This window comes from Nerophis lumbriciformis, linkage group LG16 (assembly GCF_033978685.3).
Source record: "Nerophis lumbriciformis linkage group LG16, RoL_Nlum_v2.1, whole genome shotgun sequence".
NCBI classification, from domain to species: Eukaryota; Metazoa; Chordata; class Actinopteri; order Syngnathiformes; family Syngnathidae; genus Nerophis; species Nerophis lumbriciformis.
Window position 1 is genome coordinate 42,229,910 of NC_084563.2, and position 17,194 is coordinate 42,247,103.

Genomic DNA, 17,194 nt, shown 5'->3' on the forward strand with positions numbered 1-17,194 from the left:
ATTGTAACAGTGTAGGCCTCACTTCGTAGGATATGTACAGCGAGCAGTGAAAATAGTGAGCTCAGAAAGCATAAGAACAAGTACCGTATTTTTCAGACTATAAATCGCTCTGGAGTATACGTCGCACCGGCCGAAAATGCACAGTAACGAAGGAAAAAAACATATATAAGTCGCACTGGAGTATAAATCGAATTTTTGGGGGAATATATTTTATAAAATCCAACACCAAGAATAGACATTTGAAAGGCAATTTAAAATAAATAAAGAATAGTGAACAACAGGCTGAATAAGTGTACGTTATATGAGGCATAAATAACCAACTGAGAACGTGCCTGGTATGTTAACGTAACATATTATGGTAAGAGTCATTCAAATAACTATAACATATAGAACATGCTATACGTTTACCAAACAATCTGTCACTCCCGATCGCTAAATCCCATGAAATCTTCTACCTCGGTGTCGCCTCTGGTATGCGCACAGCTAGCGTCCTTTCTTTCTGCTGCTCGATTGCTGTTCTCTTCAGCATATTTCACTACGTCCATCTTGTAATCTGCAGTATATGATTTCCTTTTCGGTACCATTTTAGTTCAGTCCTTCTCAGTTTTTTATAAGTTACCGCTAATGTTGATGTGATCCATTTTAATAGCTCCGGCAGTAGCGTATGGCATATAGCAGTTACTGTAGCATCCCAGGACCCACAATGCACTTCTGCCATGACCCGCCCCCCGCCGAATTCTTATTGGTTGGCGTGTGAGTGACGATTGCTGACGTGTGTGTGACGATTGCGGACATTTTCTTCGTCGCTCACGCGAACGAGATAAATAATATTATTTGATATTTTACGGTAATGTGTTAATAATTTCATACATAAGTCGCAACCACGGCCAAACTATGAAAAAAACGTCGACTTATAGTCCAAAAAATACGGTATATACATTTGATTATTTACAATCCGAGGAGGTGGGATGTGGTGGGGGGAGGGGGTTAGGCTAGGGTTGTAGCTGCCTGGAGGTGTTCTTTTAGTGCGGTTTTGAAGGAGGATAGAGATGCACTTTCTTTTACACCTGTTGGGAGTGCATTCCATATCATACTTGCCAACCTTGAGACCTCCGATTTCGGGAGGTGTGGGTGGGGGTGGGGGACGTGGTTGGGGTGGGACAGGGGCGTGGTTGGGGGCGTGGATAAGAGGGGAGGAGTATATTTACAGCTATAATTCACCAAGTCAAGTATTTCATATATATTTTCAGTATATATATATATATATATATATATATATATATATATATATATATATATATATATATATATATATATAGCTAGAATTCACTGAAAGTGAAGTACTTTCTTATACATATATATATATATATATATATATATATATATATATATATATATATATATATATATATATATATATATATATATATATATATATATATATATATATATATGACATACTTATATATATATATATATATATATATATATATATATATATATATATATATATATATATATATATGACATACTTATATATATATATGAGAAATATATATATATATATATATATATATATATATATATATATATATATATATATATATATATATATATATATATATATATATATATATATATATATATATATATATATATATATCAATCTATCTATCAAGAGGGACAGAGACAGTGCACAGTGCATGTGGATCACATGTTGCCATGGTGAGAAAACATGGAGAGACTGCCAGTTATATAGTCTCCATCAGTTGCAGAAAATGTGCCATCAGTACAACTGGACAATGCTGTTTCAGTTCCATCACCAGGACCATCAGTGAGTCAGACACAAACTAGTCTCATCATTGAACCAGATTCAAGGGCTGCCGAGTTGCCATCATCAGAACCCAGATCACCCACAACAAAAACCCCACCAGTGATCCGCAGGTACCCAGAAAGGTTTCGAGTACCCCCAAAAAACTGAATCTCTGAAGACAGTATAAAAATCTGTGTTAGAAGAAGACTTTCAGTGAATTCTAGCTATATATATATATATTTATTTTATTATGTATATATATATTTATTTTATTATATATATATATATATATATATATATATATATATATAAATAAAATAAATATTTGAATTTCAGTGTTCATTTATTTACACATATTCACACACATAACACTCATCTACTCATTGTTGAGTTAAGGGTTGAATTGTCCATCCTTGTTCTATTCTCTGTCACTATTTTTCTAACCATGCTGAACACCCTTTCGCAGGTACCCAGAAAGGTTTCGAGTACCACCAAAAAAACAGAATCTCTGAAGACAGTATAAAAATCTGTGTTAAAGGTGTACAAATACTTTTTGTATAATAAGCATGTTATTGTTTACAAATGAGGGTTAAGAGTTCAGTACTAAAAAAAAAAAAAGAATGTGGCTTAAGTACAGCTTTTTAATTGAGCTGCTGCATTTTTTGGTTGGGTTGTTTATTTCTTTTAAGTAACTTCTACATTTCTAAAAGGGGAGGAATGTAATAGAGTGATCTATGTTTGTCTGTTGCCATCTCCTGGTGAATGTTGGCTATAGCGTACTGGGGTTACTTTTTGGTTGGCCAACGATTTACGTGGTGTTGCGCACCTGACGTCAAGTGTGTGAGTCTGTTCTGAAGTCTACAGTAAAGAGACGTACTTCATCCCCTCGCCTGGTTAATGGCTCCAACTCAATGTATTACAACAACATTGCTCCATGCGGACCTGCAGGGTCCAGTAGATGGCAGTATTGTCCTGTTTAAGAGTGTCACAACATTGCTGTTTACGGCAGACGAACTGCTTTACGATAGACGAAAACGTGACTGCTGTTGTTGTGTGTTGTTACCGCGCTGGGAGGAAGTTAATGAAACTGCCTAACAATAAACCCACATAAGAAACCAAGAACTCGCCCTCGATCATTCTACAGTTATAACGTGATTGGGCAGGCACACTGTTTATATTGTGGGAAAGGGGACATGAATATAGGCTGTCCTCACTCTGGAGGGGGCGTGGCATCCAGGTCCGCCTGAATTTCGGGAGATTTTCGGGAGAAAATTTGTCCCGGGAGGTTTTCGGGAGAAGCGCTGAATTTCGGGAGTCTCCCGGAAAATCCGGGAGGGTTGGCAAGTATGTTCCATATAGATGTGGCATTGAAGGAGAATGAGTTAAGGCCTTTGTTAGATCGGAATCTGGGTTTGACGTGGTTTGTGGAGCTCCCCCATGGTGTTGTGGTTGTGGCGGTCATTTACGTTCCAGTTCTGGTGTTTATAATGATTTCTATATGTATCATAACAGGGAAAAGAAGAAAAACAGAGAGAAAAGACAAAGAGGAAACAGTGCATTGTGTGCAACAAATGTCCCTCATTAGAACTAGACAGGGAGTTGAATTATCACTGAACCATCAGGGTGGCTCCAGTGACTCTGAAGAGTCGGATTAAAAACAGTCAATACTCTTGATTGGTTTGCAACAAACACCTCAGCAGTGAGAAATTGCAGAGTTGAATAGTCAGTGAAAAAGCACTCAGGGTTAAAGCCAGCGATCCAAGTTGCAGCCAGCCAGTCATCCTTATTAGCAAGCCACTTACTCTTGCTTTAACTTAACTACCACTTGAGACAAGTCAGAGGACTTCACGTTTAATCTCCTTGTCTTCCCACTCCGTTCAGCAGCTAGAAATTGCTCCGGGGGGTGATGAAGCTCAAGAAGCATATCTCTCATGAGAAAGGCCTTATGGCGAGGCGTTATTTTTGCTTCCATTTGCAATAACAGTGAAAAAGACTTTGATATAATGGCCTTGGTCATCAAGATAATGATCAAAGATTTTAAGTTGAGGGGCAGTGGGACACGAAAATGCCGCTCTCGGCTCAGCGGGCAGCGCACACTCAAACATGTGCGTGTGTGTGTGTGTGCACAAACATGTTCTGCTCACATTGCCTCAGTCTTTACTGCGGGTAAAAAACAAGTCCACGCACCATGTCATAATCAACAGAGACAAGCCTGAATATGAGATTTTTTTTTTTTTCAATCGGAATAAAGCAATAGCATCAGCCACAACAACAAATTTAAAAGCATGTGTCACCATAAAGAGGCCAACAGCTCCTTGAATAGGAGCTTTGATTCATATTGTGACTTTGTTCCTGTCTTTTGGGAACCCTGTCGCGTTAAAGAAGGAGGTTCTGTCAACCATTTAGTACACACAATAAAACTGACTTATGAACGTGGCACCTTAAATTCACCCAGGTGGTGATGTCGGGAACATTTGCTGGTGTTTAAAAGATGTACACACTATGACTACTATTGTCTTTAACACTAATAGAGATGTATCGATTACTGGTATCAACAATATCAAATCAAATCAAATCAACTTTATTTATAAAGCACATTCAATAAATTCTGGTAAAACTCCAGACAGTTAATATTACCATTTTGGGTTAAAATGATTGAAAAAAGGTCATTGCAACCACCCACCCACCACCACGAAAAGAATACCTACCGGAATCAATAAAAGGCTATCGATGCTGTCATCTAGCAAAGCTGAATTTGACCAAGCAACCCCCCCGTACCAAAAAGCCCTTGATGAAAGCGGATACAATTTCACCCTCACCTATGAACCCACGCCAGGAAACCAGCCAAAAAAGAACAGAAAACGAAACGACATCATCTGGTACAACCCCCCATACAGCAAAAACGTCTCAACGAACATTGGACACAAATTCCTCAATCTGATTGACAAACACTTTCCCAAAGACAACACCCTAAGAAAAGTATTCAACAAGAACAACATTAAATAGAGCTACAGCTGCATGAACAATATACGACAAATCATCTCAAACCACAACAAAACAATTGCAAATGAGCCGTCGGCCCCCAGACAGAGCGACTCCAAAACCAACAAAGGATGTAACTGTCGAAAGAAACCTGATTGCCCTCTCAACGGGGGGTGCTTACAAACATCAGTTGTCTACCAATCTAAGGTAATACGCAAGGACATTAACACATCCGACACATATGTAGGATTAACCGAGGGAGAATTCAAAACCAGATGGAACAATCACAAGGCTTCTTTCAGGAACAAAAACCTGCGAAATACCACAGAACTCAGCAAACACATTTGGGACCTCAAAGACAATAATGTTGAATATTCAATAACATGGCAAATTCTTGCATCCAGCACACCTTACAATAGTGGTAATAAAAGATGCAACCTATGCTTGAAAGAGAAACTGTTTATTATTTACCGTCCAGACCTGTCATCCCTCAACAAGCGCAGCGAAATTGTAACAACATGCCGCCATAGACGGAAACACCTCCTAGGTAACACATGAGCCAATCACCACGCCCCTAGGCCAGCCTGTACCCACCCACTCTGTGCCCTATATAAACCATGGTATGCAAATGCTCCCATTAAAATCTCCTGATGATTGAGGGTACCCCCCCTCATGAAACAGGCCTGTAGAGATGAAATAGTCTTGTGATTTTTTTCCCACACATACATATATTGCGCTCTACTACGGTATCGAGCACTATTTTTTGGATAACCTTATTAAGACATATATATATATATATATATATATATATATATATATATATATATATATATATATATATATATATATATAAAAATTAGTATTTCTTATATATATATATATATATAAGAAATACTTGACTTTCAGTGAATTATAGCTGTATATATATATATATCTAAATAAGAGAAATACTTGAATTTCAGTGTTCATTTATTTACACATATACACACACACATAACACTCATCTACTCATTGTTGAGTTAAGGGTTGAATTGTCCATCCTTGTTCTATTCTCTGTCATTATTTTTCTAACCATGCTGAACACCCTCTCTGATGATGCATTCTGCTTCGTCTCCTTGTTGTGTGCGCAGTTGTGCACTGCACTCTCTAAAAGGCCTAGATGTTAATGTCACATATGCATGTACATTAGATGGCAGTATTGCCCTGTTTAAGAGTGTCACAACATTGCTGTTTACGGCAGACGAACTGCTTTACGGTAGACGAAAACGTGACTGCTGTTGTTGTGTGTTGTTGCCGTGCTGGGAGGACGTTAATGAAACTGCCTAACAATAAACCCACATAAAAAACCAAGAACTCGCCCTCGATCATTCTACAGTTATAATGTGATTGGGCAGGCACGCTGTTTATATTGTGGGAAAGCAGACGTGAAAACATGCTGTCGACAAGTCACTCAGGTACGCCTGAATTTCGTGAGATTTTCGAGAGAAAATTTGTCCCGGGAGGTTTTCGGGAGAAACGCTGAATTTCGGGAGTCTCCCGGAAAATCCGGGAAGGTTGGCAAGTATGTGTTTCACAGTGAAGCAAGGTGGCTCTCCCGGGGCACAGTGCTGTCACTTGCCCTGTCTTGCCAAATGCATAGCTCCTCCTTTTTTTTTGCAAAGATTGCAAAGTGGCACTTTTGTTTTATTTATTTTGAACTTGATGCAAGTTATTTGATTTATTATTGAACTTGATGCAAGTTATAACACTTTTATTTGATTTCTTTTTGAACTTGATGCAAGTTATAACACTTGTATTTGATTTATTATTGAACTTGATGCAAGTTATAACACTTTTTTTGATTTATTATTGAACTTGATGCAAGTTATAACACTTTTGTTTTATTTATTATTGAACTTGATGCAAGTTATTTTATTTATTATTGAACTTGATGCAAGTTATACCAGGCAGCACGGTGGAAGAGGGGTTAGTGCATCTGCCTCACAATACGAAGATCCTGAGTAGTCTTGGGTTCAATCCCGGGCTCGGGATCTTTCTGTGTGGAGTTTGCATGTCCTCCCCGTGACTGCGTGGGTTCCCTCCGGGAACTCCGGCTTCCTCCCACCTCCAAAGACATGCACCTGGGGATAAGTTGATTGGCAACACTAAATTGCCCCTAGTGTGTGAATGTGAGTGTGAATGTTGTCTGTCTATCTGTGTTGGCCCTGCGATGAGGTGGCGACTTGTCCAGGGTGTACCCCGCCTTCCGCCCGATTGTAGCTGAGATAGGCTCCAGCGCCCCCCGCGACCCCAAAGGGAATAAGCGGTAGAAATGGATGGATGGATGGGCAAGTTATACCACAGCTGCACAGTTATTTTATTTATTATTGAACTTGATGTTATTTTATGTTATTGAGTTTGAATGTATACAACTTGATGTTACTTGATGTTCAATAAATTTGAAAATGTTTAGCTTGGCATTAGCGTTCTGTTGGGGCGATGGGGGCAGGTGGGGCTTGAAAACTCCCCCTTGTCCAAAGTGGGGGATGACAAAAAAAGTTTGAGAACCACTGGACTACAGGGAGGAGGTGAAACATCTGGTTGACTGGTGCAGAACCAACAACCCGGTCCTGAATGTCGACAAGACCAAGGAGATCATCGTTGACTTCAGGAAGCACCAGTCCAGCCACGCTCCACTCTACATCAACGGCACAGCAGTGGAGATAGTAAGCAGCACCAAATTCCTGGGGGTGCAGATAACTGACAATATAACCTGGTCCCTACACACCGGAGCTCTTGTAAAAAGAGCTCAGCAGCGCATGCACTTTTTGCGTCGGATGAAAAGAGCACAGCTCCCTCCCCCCGTTCTCACCACATTCTACAGAGGCACTATAGAGACCCTGCTGACCAACTGCATCTCTGTCTGGACTGGAGCCTGCAGTGCCTCAGACTGGAAGTCTCTCCAGAGAGTGGTGTGGACGGCGGAAAAGTATCATCAGGACTCCTCTTCCTCCTATCCAGGAGATCGCAAAAAGCCACTGCCTGACCAGGGCTCAGAAAATCTGCAAAGACTCCTCCCACCCCCACCAAGGACTGTTTTCACTGCTGGACTCTAGAAAGAGGTTCCGTAGCCTCCGAAGCAGAACCTCCAGGTTCTGTAACAGCTTCTTCCCTCAGGCCGTAAAACTCTTGAACGCATCATAATTATCCCCTCAACTCCCCCCAAAATGGATTAACTCGCTGGAATAAAAAAGACAATATAACATGCATACATAAACGTGGATGCATGTGAAAAAGTGCAATATATTTATCTGTACAGTAACCTATTTATTTATTTATATATGCACCGTATTGCTTTTTTATCCTGCACTACTATGAGCTGATGTAACGAAATGTTGTTCTTATCTGTACTGTAAAGTTCAAATTTGAATGACAATAAAAAGGAAGTCTAAGTCTAAGAAGTCTAAGTCTTTCTCACCTCGCAACTTTCTTTGGCCTCACTCATGGCGGCTAATTTTGCAGTCATACTCAATAAAAAAGCACAGTGACAGAGACATTGACGCGTGACTACTCTACTCTTGTCCATTATAATGCTGACAATTCACTGTTCATGACTTGTGCAGGGGCGAAAAAAAGAAGTTACAGTATGTAGCATAAGCAAAACCAGTAGCGTAAGTGAAACACCTTTCCTAGGCCACATACATTTTTCCTGTGCCTTGAGTTTGACATATGCATTACAGCATTGAAAGAGCAGGGCTCGAATATAACCACGGCAACCGCGGCAAGAACATGCCGTGATTGCTCTTGACTTTTTGCTCGTTGTGTGGACTAGGGATGTAACGATAAACGGTATAATGATAATTCGCGATAAAATTCCAGACGGTTAGTGATACCGTCTATTTTTTTAATTACCGAAAACCCCTCATTTATTAATACATTTTAGGCAACACAAAGTCATGCGCACAAGCGTTGTCTGGCTTTATAATCAGGGCGGACAAACTACATGGACTTTGCTCCGGAGATTTCCCCTCGGAGTAAACGGAGCCAAGCGCTTGGTTTAACGTCATTTTCCCGTCATCTTCCCGGCGTGCGTTTAAGAACGCACTGCTGTGTTTAGATGGAGACAGGTGTGGACAATATTGGAGACAGACGCACTTGTACCCACACTAAAAGTAGGATAAAGAAGGATAAAAACTATTTGATGTTGCTTTTAATTTCTCAATAAAGCGTCCATCAGCTGCTGTGACTGAGAGTTAAGGACCTGAGGAAACATCCAGCAGGTGATGTGTAGAGAACGTTGCCACAACTTGTTTATAAAGTCTTTAGTTTGTTGACTGGGATGCTCACTCCTCCTTTATTTAACTGCAAACTGTATCAGTGTTCGAATAACATCAATACGAGCTATAATGTGTTGGCATCTCATCGAACTGAACGCAGGCTGTGAAGATTGTGTATTCGATGTGAGAGGTATCACTCCTGTTTTTTTTGTTGGCCAAACTGTTGTACTGAACTACTCGGCGGCATTGGAGAAGAACAATGCTTGTTTATTAGACTCTATCTTTATTAGCCAAACTGCTTTGAGTTTTATACTGATATCAACAAGGAAAAGTATGTTTTTTACATTACTTGTTTTTTTTTCATGTCACAAAAATATTACTTCAAAAACCATTCATGTTACAAAGCATTTTGGTAATGTTTTATTATGTAAAGTTAATTCCTATACGACATATTTCTGCTCAAACTCTTAATGGATCTGTCCCGATACAGCATCTTCATGTACATATAAATGTACACAACTTTAAAAAAAATTTTAAAAAATAAAAAAAATACCTCCCTCTATCAAAATGTAAAAATAGAGATAAAGGCATCACGCAATGACAAAAAGCTGACAAGTTGATATTATTAATGAATAAAACAAAAATAATATTTATCTTAAGATATATGGATAACGTTTATCTATACCCTTTTTATTAGACATTACAAATGACATGATGGTATTTCGTTCACACCACAACACTACTTTACCTAACAATCAGTAATCATGATTTCAATATTGATAACAGTAATCTTAATTATTACTTTAGCCATAATTGGCAGCCCTGGATCTCATACATGAACATTATTTGTATCTATATGGACAAGGGGTGCAGTTACGTCTTATGGCCTTAAGGTGCCATCTTTCAAAATTATTACATTGTTTATTTTTCAATCTCTTCTGTCCACAAAGGGCTATCTTGCACAATTTTCACATTTATTTATGTTATATTTTCTGCCATATTACTTTGTTTATAATGATTTTGATGCTCTCATATGCACATTTAATTTCTATTTGAGGTTGACGAAACAGTGTTTTTATCTACAATAATGTTTCTCCTACAAAGGAAATCACTTTGAATGTGTTGTGTGTTTTTTTAAATTGTAGCTGAGATAGGCTCCAGCGACACCGAAGGGAATAAGCGGTGGGAAATAGATGGATGAATAAAAGGTTTCAGTATACCGTATTTTTCGGACTATAAGTCGCAGTTTTTTTCATAGTTTATGAAAGTTGCATAATGTTTTTTTCCTTCTTTATTATGCATTTTCGGCAGGTGCGACTTATACTCCGGTGCAACTTATACTCCGAAAAATACGGTAAATATTTTTTGAAAATTTTGAGCACTTTTAAAAATACCGCGATAATAACAACCGTGATAATTTTAGTCACAATAACCGTGATAGGAAATGTTCATACCATGACATCCGTATAATAGACAATTGTAAAGTAATTATTATGTTGAATAAATTAATAAAATCACCCCGACATGACTTGTTTTCCTACATTTTCGGTATAAACAACATGGGCGCAGCAATTTAAGAAGCATGTGTCAAGGGTTAACGAGAACAGCCGAGTTGTTCCGAGATTTTCCGAGCGATACACGAATTTATGTGAAATTAGGTTCAGGCAGTTCTCAAAATGCAGAGTAAGGAACGAATCGGAAAAAGAAAACACAAACAATTACAGGCTGTTGGGGAAAAAATGTAGGAAGCTACACAATTTCTTTAGGTAGGTTAATTTTATAGTTTAAATGGAGTGCTAAATTAGTCGATCGTTTGCCCTCGAAACTCAGCAGTTCTAGACCTGTCAATGTGGTTTGTGTGATGTATCGTGAATATTTATTTGGATTCGTGGCTGTCAACGATTTGTTTACTTTTTTGTAAACATTGAACATAAGTCACTGATGCAAAGAATAATGGAATGAAAATTGCATGGTGTTTTATTTATATATATATATATATATATATATATATATATATATATATATATATATATATATATATATATATATATATATGCTTGGAGTCCCTGCCTCGAAAGAAAATAATGTTTGCCTTGGTACCCTTCCAACTAAAATATGAGCCCTCCTTTAAGGCAACACTTGCCTTGACCTCAAAAAGTTAAAATTTGACAAGGATGGGGCGAGGGTCGCCACTTTGTCAACAAATGCGTGAGCAAATTGTTGAACAGTTTAAGAAAAACCTTTCTCAACCAGCTATTGCAAGGAATTTAGGGATTTCACCATCTACGTTCCGTAATATCTTCAAAGGGTTCAGAGAATCTGGAGAAATCACTGCACGTAAACAGCTAAGCCCGTGACCTTCGATCCCTCAGGCTGTACTGCATCAACAAGCGACATCAGTGTGTAAAGGATATCACCACATGGGCTCAGGAACACTTCAGAAACCCACTGTCAGTAACTACAGTTGGTCGCTACATCTGTAAGTGCAAGTTAAAACTCTCCTATGCAAGGCGAAAACCGTTTATCAACAACACCCAGAAACGCCGTCGGCTTTGATGGGCCTGAGCTCATCTAAGCTGGACTGATACAAAGTGGAAAAGTGTTCTGTGGTCTGACGAGTCCACATTTCAAATTGTTTTTGGAAACGGTGGATGTTGTGTCCTCCGGACCAAAGAGGAAAAGAACCATCCTGATTGTTATAGGCGCAAAGTTGAAAAGCCAACATCTGTGATGGTATGGGGGTGTATTAGTGCCCAAGACATGGGTAACTTACACATCTGTGAAGGCGCCATTAATGCTGAAAGGTACATACAGGTTTTGGAGCAACATATGTTGCCATCCAAGCAACGTTACCATGGACGCCCCTGCTTATTTCAGCAAGACAATGCCAAGCCATGTGTTACATCAACGTGGCTTCATAGTAAAAGAGTGCGGGTACTAGACTGGCCTGCCTGTAGTCCAGACCTGAAAATGTGTGGCGCATTATGAAGCCTAAAATACCACAACGGAGACCCCCGGACTGTTGAACAACTTAAGCTGTACATCAAGCAAGAATGGGAAAGAATTCCACCTGAGAAGCTTAAAAAACGTGTCTCCTCAGTTCCCAAATGTTTACTGAGTGTTGTTAAAAGTAAAGGCCATGTAACACAGTGGTGAACATGCCCTTTCCCAACTACTTTGGCACGTGTTGCAGCCATGAAATTCTAAGTGAATTATTATTTGCAAAAAAAAATAAAGTTTATGAGTTTGAACATCAAATATCTTGTCTTTGGAGTGCATTCAACTGAATATGGGTTGCAAAGGATTTGCAATTCATTGTATTCCGTTTATATTTACATCTAACACAATTTCCCAACTCATATGGAAACGGGGTTTTTACTAAATCATTTGCCATGTATGTGGTGGGCTGCAGCAGATCATCCTCAAGACACTCAAAAGGGAACTGCACTTTTTTGGGATTTTTTCTCATCAATCACAATACTTACATAAGACAAGAACACTTATGTTTTTCATTTTTTATGCATTCTATCTAGTAAATAAATGTGAGCAAAAGCCAGCTTAGAGGCCGAGGCGAGTCGCTCTCTTCTGTCTATAACACGTCCTACGTTTAACACACACGCAATAAGTATATATGTAATGTAGTGACAAGGCACATTCATAATAACATGTAATATTTACATATTTTGGTCATTTTAATCATACCCAGTGCATTAATTTAATAGACGCATCACAACGTTCACTTTTTCCTTCACTGACTACAACTCATGCAGACTTCATGAGAGCCAAAAAATATAATAAAACATCACTTACTGTACAATGTCTGCTCTTGGTGGGATGATGACTGATAGGATGTCTCGATGAAGAATTACTCACAATCCTTGCAAACAAAAAAGGGGAGTGGAACAATGCATATTTTCGGGTCTTTTAGCAAGTTAGGCGTCTGAGTTGGCTGTCAAAGTTTACCAGCTTCTCAGTTTATGTCCAGATCATTTCACAATCCAGGTGAGAGACATGATTTATAATCTAGAATTAACTTTCACCTTCTCCGAGGTGAGAAAACGGCTCACCAGCTGATGATGTCAATACGGCAGCATAAGGAAGTTGCCTCTCTCTAAAAGTAGGTCCTTATAATAACAATATCGCTAATACTTGGTTATTATTCAGCTCACGTCATGTAAATGGAGTATTTTTGGTGCTTATTGGACGGTTATTTATTGGATCGTGTGGTCGGAATGAATGCAATACATGCAATGATGTCATGACTCCATTCATTGTAAGCAGACTTTTATTTACGTTTATTTACGTTTATTTACAAGTTAGAATGCATTAAAAAAACACATATGTGTTCTCGGATCAGGCCCGCGAACAGGTTTGCTAAGTATAAAAATAAACCTGAATTTTTTAAATGAAATAAACAGCTGTTCTAAATGTGTCCACTGGATGTCACAATAGCAATTCTTTGTATCTTTGTAGATGATGCTACATATGTACAAAATAAACCACATGTGAGTACATCAGTCGAGGAAAATGTTTAAACTACATAAAAAACATACTTTAATTTGATTTTGATATACTTTTTCTATCTTTAAAGATTGAAAATTAGTTTAGTTAGTTTAGTTTAGTCTTTATTTGAAGGGACAATGCACCGAAACATTAAGCTCAAAGACAGATATGTTCTGTACCAGATTATAGCTAAATAGCTCATTTCTATGTGCAGTCCCTAGCTACCTAAATTAAAGGGATACTAAAATCATCCAATACAATTATAACAATACAATCATACTATAGCATGTAATCAAATTAAGAAAAGTCATAACATGCCCTTTCATTGACACATACGTATTATACAATACAACCACACCTCATATACATCATAACACAGACAATGCATGCTCTTGTTCACATCTGTCGTCATTTGTAAAACACAACCATGATTTTAACACACACATCTCACAGTTTACAACAAAATGCTCTCATGGATAAATATTATACACATTAAGTTGATGTGTCAATCATAGTGCCCACCTCTAAATTAACACCAATGAGTTGACTGATGAACATTATCACATAATGTATTCAGAAAATATAAATGACAAAAAGAGATAAAATACTATTAACCGCAACATGTAAGTGTAAAAAAAAAAAAACATTATGATTTGTACATTTCAGAATGTGCTTGTTCTATTTTTAAACAAATAAATCTGAAGTTGTCTTTAATTTTAAGTTATCGTGCCGTGATTTTACCAGTCCGGCCCACTTGGGAGTAGATTTTTCTCCAAGTGGACCCCGATCCAAAATGAGTTTGACACCCCTGCATTACAGCATTAAAGCATGGTGTAAAAATGTTGCACACACAAAAAAAAAAAAATCTCATACATTGGAAGGTAATTTCTAATCATTGCTCAAATTTGGCACACTTGTACGTGCTCTTTAGTGAATTACTGAGTTATTTGCCACGTATGTGGTGGGCTACAGCAGATCATCCTCATGACATGTAAAATCTACTGTCTGCAATAATGTATTTTTTTCACATACACATGTTGTTGTCACGGCCAGGGCGCGTGCCAATGCGCATTCATCAATGAGCCCCGCGGAGCGCACCTCGGCACACGCCCACGACCGCTCATCTCCTGCACGCGTCACTCCGGCGGCAGCAAGCAACTGCAGTCAATCAGCACTCTGCGCACCTGTCGTTGATGATCTTCCCGGGGTTCTTAAGCCAGTGCAGACCTGCGTTCCGAGCCAGAACGTAGTCTTCTGTTCGTGTACAGTAAGCCGACTAACCCTGCTATATGCAAAACGCTCTCTCTGTGTTTGTCCTCCTTCGTGTTGATTGGTCCCGTGCACCCCCCCCCCCCCCCCCCCCCCCCCCCCCTGTCGTTTCTTGCAGCAACCCTTCGTTCCCACGTGACGAACTGTGCGTCTTGTCTTTCCGTATTCCCTCTGCTTCCTTGGTTTCCCCTTTGGATCTCGACCGCCCGCCTGGACACGGACATGTTGACACCTCGCTATACCCCCGACTACCTGCCTGTCTCACGGACCTCTGAGCTTGTCTTGTACCGCTTGATCAACACTACCGGTAACACTCAACAGTTAATCACCACACAGTCTCATACACCATACACTCTTGGATTTTTGTCACACTCCATTCCCTTGTTTATTGATATTATTGGTTGTTATTGTATATATATTGTAAATATATATAATAAATACAGAGAGCTGTACTACGCCCTTGTTGTCTGTGCCGTCTACTCCTCCAGTACATAACAGTTATATTGAAGTTGTTTTTCAGTTGTCGTAAAAATAATGATCAAAATTGTCTCATCTTTTTTCAGCACAGCTCATTTGAGAAATTTCTACATACTTAATCAGTGGAGGAAGAAGCATTAAAAAAAAATCTGACAACTGAAAGGATTCATGGAAGAGCAATAATTTATGAGTTCTTCTCCCCAAATCAATTAATTTGGATGAAAAAAACATTTTCAGTTGGAGGAATGAATCATGCATGAAGATATCGCTGATAAATCGTAGTGATTTTTTTTTCTTTCTCAGGCTATAACTCATGACAAATTAATTGCTTAACTCACAGTGCGTGGCCTGCGAGTAATGTAGTACTGAACTGGACATAAAAGGGGGGGGGGGAAGAGGCTATTTTCGTGCGTAATTTAGCTTTTTTTTTTCACCAACTTTCATCAAAAAAAAGAGTGCATTTGAAACGAAACATGAAATTGAAGTTGGACTTACGCTGCTGTTCAATCCGGACCAGTAGACCACCGCGTGATTGTGAGCCGAGTCCCCGGTCAAGGCGAACGTGCCGGCGGTCAGCTTGGGCTCGTCCTGTCGGTTACTTCCTCTCCACTCGTCCTTGGTCCTTTTGGACTCTGACCGTCCGGGTCCAGACGACCGGAGCTCATCCAGCGAGGTGCCAGAATGTCGGCTTGGTTGACTCTCACCGAAGTCTGAAAACTCCGAAGCGCTTCTCTTCGGTCTCTGGTGCGCACGGAACACAGGCTCTCCTTTATCCTCGCCGCGGTCACTTCCCACCGTGGACCCCGGCGTGTGCGTCTCAAAGTCGGGCACATTCCTCCAGCTGCTGTCCTTTCCAGTATTTTTCATTGTCACCTCGAGTCCCTTCAACTCCATTCGGGTGCTTTTAAGGACGTGAAGTTGAACCGGCGATGGGCAAGATGCGCAACGGATTTCCGCGTTTGTGCTCTGGAAGGTGTTGGCGGCGACCGCCAGCCACACACCCAGAGACAAGAAGTGCCATCCCGGGCAGAAACCGCTCCAAGTCCCCATTGCTGACAAAGATTTTGGGAGATAATGAGTCCTCCTTTCTCGCAGGTCGATGGATTTTAAAAAGAAAAAAACAAACAAACTGGTGATTTCAAGAGAGGAAAGTGCTTTTCAGCGAAACTGTCCACGTCCGAGGATGTTTGGGGAGGAAAGACACCACACAAGAGGGGAGGAGGAGCTGCCAGCTGCCGAGAGTCCGCCCGGAAGAGACCGAGAAGGGAGGCGAGGTTGGGCGGGGGGGGCTCTCTCTGTCCACGGTGCTGAGCACTCCAGCGCTCACATACACCAAATCAGTGTTTTTCAACCTTTTTTGAGTCAAGGCGCATTTTTTGTGTTGAAAAAATCCGGAGGCACATCAACAGCAGAAATCATTTAAAAAATTAAACTCAGTTGACAGTAAAAAGTCGTTGGATATGACTTTAAAGGCCTACTGAAATGCAATTTTCTTATTTAAACGGGGATAGCAAGTCCATTCTATGTGTCATACTTGATCATTTCGCGGTATTGCCATATTTTTGCTGAAAGGATTTAGTAGAGAACATCGACGATAAAGTTCGCAACTTTTGGTGCTGATAAAAAAAGCCTTGCCTGTACCGGAAGTAGCAGACGATATGCGCGTGACGTCACAGGTTGTGGAGCTCCTCACATCTGCACATTGTTTACAATCATGTCCACCAGCAGCGAGAGCGATTCGGACCGAGAAAGCGACGATTTCCCCATTAATTTGAGCGAGGATGAAAGATTTGTGGATGAGGAAAGTGAGAGTGAAGGACTAGAGGGCAGTGGGAGCGATTCAGATAGGGAAGATGCTGTGAGAGGCGGGTGGGACCTGATATTCAGCTGGGAA

At 39.8% G+C, this 17,194-nt stretch overlaps 1 protein-coding gene across 1 annotated transcript in view; it reads right to left on the reverse strand.

Annotated features, from left to right (window-relative positions):
- Positions 1–16,475, reverse strand: part of sorcs3a (sortilin related VPS10 domain containing receptor 3a) — an 850,680-nt gene extending 834,205 nt beyond the window's left edge. Inside the window, exon 1 of the mRNA XM_061977170.2 lies at positions 15,796–16,475. Within this exon, the coding sequence (XP_061833154.2) occupies positions 15,796–16,350 (555 nt within the window). The 5' untranslated portion in view covers positions 16,351–16,475. The remainder of the gene's footprint in view (positions 1–15,795) is intronic.
- Positions 16,476–17,194: the final 719 nt, after the last annotated feature.